Here is a 5,630-nt window from a genome sequence, read left to right on the forward strand (position 1 = left end):
GCTGGCCAGGCATCGCCTGTACTAACTGGGAGCTTTTTCATTTCGGTGTGGCTTGCAGCATCTCTCAGCGTCTTCCCGTAGATGGAATACCTTAATGGAATAGGGCGTAAATGCCGAAATATGCGTGGCCGGAAACTTTTGTGCCAGGCTTGAGATGCCGCGGCAGAGTCTGTCATGTTATTGTGAGACGTCAACTGGATCTGGTATCTGGCCAGTGGCAAGAAATAGTAACGAGTTTGACCTTTTTTACATATTGAATCTCCTTAGAGGTACATCTGAACCCGCTGTCCTGAGCAGAGGTGCTTGCCGGGACATCGACCCTCCCTACTCGTTCAATGCCATTGTTGTCTCGTTCCTAGGCGAGCCACGGCGAACGTTGCCGCATCACGTCACACAGCATCATCTACAAGCAAGATGTTGCCGAGGCAAGCAGCTACAGGCGAGATACACCGCGGGCGAGCGCAGACCGACACTCCGAGCCGAGCGCCCGGCACAACCGCCACAGGCCGGTGGTGCAGATCTGCCGACATGCCGGGAAATGAAGTATTGACCAGTAAGTCGCCCACGGTCTTTCTCCGCGTTTGTGAACGTCTCCCACCATTGGTCAGTGAGGTGAATTATGAGCAGTCAGGCTGGCGCGGCGTTGCTCGTCCAGCCGATTCCCCCACAACGATATCTAAGAAAGGAAAAATGGCGCGCCGATGCGGGGAAGTGGCATGAGGCTTAGCGAAGGTTGTTAGGAACTTGCTGTCAGCGTAACAGAGTGGCTGGCTGCGGTCCCGCAATGGCCCTTTGCTGTGGTCTTTGTCGCTTCTTTTCCGGAGCCAGGTTAGTCACCCACTTTTTCCTCCTCTTTGAGAGACATTCGCTGAGTAATTACTTTGCATATTCTTTTCCGCGGCCCCGCCCCGACCTGCTTGGTATCAGGCTGTAGGATAAGACACCGTGTATGACCAGTTTCGGCGTCGCGTAAGGAATCACTCTCTCCGTACCCAAAGGAAAGGACAAAGTAAGCAAAAAAAAAAAAAAAAGGGATTGCGGGGGATACATTAGTGCGTGGAGAGGTTTCTGCTGAGAAATCTTTTTTTAAGGTTGTATTTTTACCATCTTCTCATCTCCGACGCTAACCAGCTTATTCCCGGGATCTACCCCTGGCGGACAGACTTGCCACCTCGCCAACGATAGGGCGCCAGGTGGATGCGATGCGGCAAGGCCCAGTAAGGCGACATGGCTGACGCCAAGTGCTGTAGTGACCGCCCACCCGCCCAGGCGATTCTGGCAACCCTGTGCCGGTACAAGAGCTAATGTGTCGTGGTAAAATAACTATGAGACACGCACGGCCGGCATTCGTATTTGCAAGAAAAAAGAGGGAGAAAAAGAAGAACAAAAAAGAAAAGAGAAAGCCTGGTAAAGCAAGGCAGTGACTAATCTTTTGTGCAAACATCGCGCCGAATCGCCGCCTGCCACGTGACGCTGCAGGGAGGACCTGATCAGGACCGCCGTCTGAGCTGACCAGCCGCAGCCTGAAACTGCCGGTTTTTTCTTCTTGGACATTAAATTGTCGACTCGCCTCATTCCGCTGGTCCCTATTCCCTCACAGCAGCCAGGATGGCGACCAGATCGACGAGATCACGGGGTAGGCTAATCCTCGGTCTCATCTTGTTGGGCTTCATCTGGCTGTCGGTACGCCGTACCGATCCCTCCAGCGGCGGCCTGCACGAGATTCGCAACACCGTGTCGCTGCCGCCGCTCGACTTCCTCCAGGCCTCGTTTCCGGCACGCAGCGAACTGCATGCCAAATACTACGCGTCGCGGGAAGCGCACGAGTTCTGTGCCGCGCATGGCTACTCCGCGTTTAAGCCGCTCAGCTCCACAAACGAGCGCAAGGTCTATGATCTCGTCATGGTCAATTCGGAGCTCGACTTTCTCGAGATACGCCTCGACACGCTCTACAATTACGTTGACTACTTCATCATCGTCGAGTCACCAAAGACATTCCAAGGCGACAAGAAGTCGCTTATCATCAAGAACAACTGGGCCAGGTTTCGACGCTTCCATGACAAGATGATCTACCACGAATTGACATTTCCCCCATCTTTTAACCCACACCGCGCCTGGGACTACGAAGACTTGCAGCGAGACGCCATGTATACGCAAGTCATGCCGGGCCTGACGGGCCACAAGGCGCCCGTCAACGGTGACGTCATGGTCGTCGCCGACGTCGACGAGATCCCGCGACCAGAGTCGCTGCTCGTCCTGCGGTCCTGCAACTACCCGCGCCGCCTAACGCTCGGGTCTAAGTTCTACTACTATTCCTTCCAGTTTCTACACGACGGACCCGAGTGGCCGCACCCGCAGGCCACCTACTACCAGGGCTGGCGCACCTTGAAACCGACCAACCTGCGCAACGGTGACGGCGGCTTTCGCCCGACCCGCGGCAGGGAGAAAGGCACGCTGGCCAACGCGGCGTGGCACTGCAGCAGCTGCTTCCCCACGATTGCCCAGTTCCTCAACAAGGTCGCCAGCTTCTCCCATGTGTGGATGAACGACAAGGAATACCGCGATAGGAACAGGATTGCGGACGCCGTGCGTGAGGGCAAGGATGTGTGGGAAAGAGAGCACGACACGTTTACGAGGATTAATGGGAACAAGGACATGCCGCCGCTGGTGAAGCAACACCCGGACCGGTTTGGCTACATGATAAGTCGTGATGGGCCGTCGGCCGGATTTACAGACTATCCTTGATAACGAGAAGGACGAAACAAGCACAATGCATACTGCACAAAGGCACCTTGACAAATGCTAAAAAACAACATTTTTGTCCGTGCGCAACCACAGCGCGTCCGCCGTCCGCCCCACACGTCCCGATCCGAGATGTAATTTCATGAAATTACGCACTTTTTATCCGTGCGCAAGTAAATAGGGGCGCCTCGATACGCTGGGAGAGATATCATCTTTGAATCTTTTTCACATATAATGTACGGATCTCTGATCTTAGAATGGCATTTTCATCTTGTATAATAATACCATCAAAAAGTGTTCCTTGTCTAACAACATCATGAGCGAATAAGATCTGACCCTGAAGGATCTTGGTCTCTTTGTGGACTACAGCGCTAACGTGCTGATATGCTGCCGTGATTCATGCCAGACAGCGATCTCTGTGGCAGGTTCCCGTCCTACCACCCATATTCGGGACAGGCACCAGTTCACGCTACAACAGAGAAGCGGACTGACAAAACTTCTACGGTCGCTAGCGCTCTACAGCCCTGGCACCGAGCAAGTACCTCCACGACTAGATGGGTCGCCGCATCACCCGCACTTGCGGGTCTTTGATAGCTTCCACTGCAGCGCCTGTGGGGATCGCGATATTAACTTGGATATACTAAAGCGGCATTATTCCAAATGCAATTGGAAAGGAGAGACTTGCGCTGCTGCTGTCAAAGGCCGGCCTTCTCTGTTAACCATCGACAAGTTAATCGAGCATGTCTATCTACAGACCTGGTGTCGCGGTCGTAAGTCGGTGTACTGGCTAGTCAGCTATAACGGCAACACCAGGCTTTCTATCCATACTCCATACTCCATATAGGGCTGTATGGAATATGGAATATGCAGCGTACTTTGTATGGAAAGTATGGAAAGTATTACATACGTATGGAATACCAAAAATGACGTCATTCTCTTCTAAGATCAGTCGGTTACAGCGTCTCACCGACTAACAAGCGTAGCATCCTCAGTCTCCCTCATGTCCCTTTCGGAGTCCTCCACCTCCTCACTATCGCCATCCTCACCCAGATCTACAGGAATCCCTTTCGTGATGCCGCTCTTGATCCAACTCTTCATGCACTCACCCCTCTCAATAGTCCGACTCAGTGTGCAAGATAGTGTGATATGATAATATACGGCTACGTTTTTGATGGTCATATCATATATGATATGGCCGAGGACAACGTCGTATCATATGAGGTCTAATATAGTATTGACAATATATGGCATCATATATGACCATATTGTGCACGTCAATTATATAGCGGCGTACTAACCTGCAATTTTTATACTTGTAGCCTAGCTTACGAAATCTCTCCGCTTGTGTCAAGGTCGCCATCGGTGAAAGCAAGCCTGCTACCTTTGCCGAGCCACGATTTGAGGCACTCGGTTGCTTCAATACTTTCAATACCTATGCGGTTCCTACGCTCTGTAATAGTGATTTTTGCACCCGAGAATAGACGTTCTGGCTCTGCCGACATTGCTGGAATAGACAAAACGTCTCTCCAGCAATGACGCCCTGGAAGACGCTGTTCTAGTAGCATTCTAGTCAAGCACAGCTCAAATGCGCATGGGACTACATTTGTAGGCGCTTCTGGGCCGAACCACTGCTAGACATCCACCCCACTGTGTGGAGGCGCAGGAAAGAGAACCTCCTGGGGACGAAGATTTTTGGGGGAACTGGGGGGGGGCAACGGTTTATCGAAGAATTCACTTAGCTAGAAACGTCCTCGCACCAGAATTGCCGTAGCCTGGTGCTGGCCAGAAGAGGATGATACTTTGGCGCGTGTACCTGCTGTGGCGTAAACCCCTGTCAGCGCCAGATTCAGCGGTTCATGGTCGGTACAAGTTTAGCTAAACTAAAATGCCCTTAAGGCAAATGCGCAGCTACAACGGGATCCAATAAGAACCGTTTATTCAATTTTTTATCACAACATCCATTCCAGGCTAGATAGGTACCAATCTACATCGGCTCGCACAAGCCATCTTCACGACTCGCAGTGCGCGTGGCACACTCTAGCGGCGGAACGATGCCAGGACCAATCCAGGTAGTCTACGGGGCCCTACCGGGTACAGTAAGGCCTGAAGGTGGTGCCGTTAGCATGAACAATCCTCCGATCGAACCGACACATCCAACCATCAATGGAAGAAAATGGTCTACGAATCAAGAGCGTAATGTCAGGTTGAGCTCATGCCACAAATAGATGCGTGGGGTGTATGCGCGTATTCAATCCACGCTGATGCTCCCAGCCAGCTAGAACGATAACCGCGTAGCCAGCTACTCTCCCGACGGCATGACCACCACTGCACTGCTAAAAGCCATTGTCTTGGTCCGGCAGGCAACCGTGAGCGCTACCGAGATGGTTTATCGAGGATCAACAATCACGATGGAAGAGCAGAATAATTAAATCATCACCGTCGATGCTCTTCGTCCTGGCGGACCACTGAGCGTTTCGCTCGGTTTCCGTTTTGGTACTAGCGTTACCCGCTGGCGGATAGTGAGTAGTTGGCCATGCAGCACAGCTCAGCACTGGGACGCAGCCAACTCATCTCAAAGTGTCCAGGCGACTTAAACACCGCCAATTAGAAGATTCGTATAAGTTGGAAAAATAATGCTACCGTTAGTACCCTCTGCCAGGCTGGTGTTGAAGTACAACACGATATCAGCGAGCTTTCTGTGTGTTATCAGCAGGGTAGCGTAGCCTGGATGTTCCGCTGTCGCTGAGTTTACGGCACTAGTTTAATTCATCAATTGCCTCCCCCAAAAAACCTTCCAGCATTCAGTAGCTCATAAGTACCGGCTACATGGTGTTACACTGCGTAGTGGAATCACCAGCGGACTTGCTGGACACTGTCACTCGGTGGAC

General features: G+C 52.1%; 1 protein-coding gene across 1 annotated transcript; it reads left to right on the forward strand.

Annotated features, from left to right (window-relative positions):
* Positions 1-1,608: 1,608 nt before the first annotated feature.
* Positions 1,609-2,745, forward strand: BBA_06454 (glycosyltransferase family 17; the record flags this gene model as incomplete). The annotated part of the gene is made up of 1 exon (XM_008601551.1): positions 1,609-2,745. One exon carries the CDS (start codon positions 1,609-1,611, stop codon positions 2,743-2,745), a length of 1,137 nt encoding a protein of 378 aa, XP_008599773.1.
* Between the last annotated feature and the right edge of the window lie 2,885 nt (positions 2,746-5,630).

This window comes from Beauveria bassiana (genome assembly GCF_000280675.1).
Source record: "Beauveria bassiana ARSEF 2860 unplaced genomic scaffold BBA_S00019, whole genome shotgun sequence".
Classification (NCBI taxonomy): Eukaryota; Fungi; Ascomycota; class Sordariomycetes; order Hypocreales; family Cordycipitaceae; genus Beauveria; species Beauveria bassiana.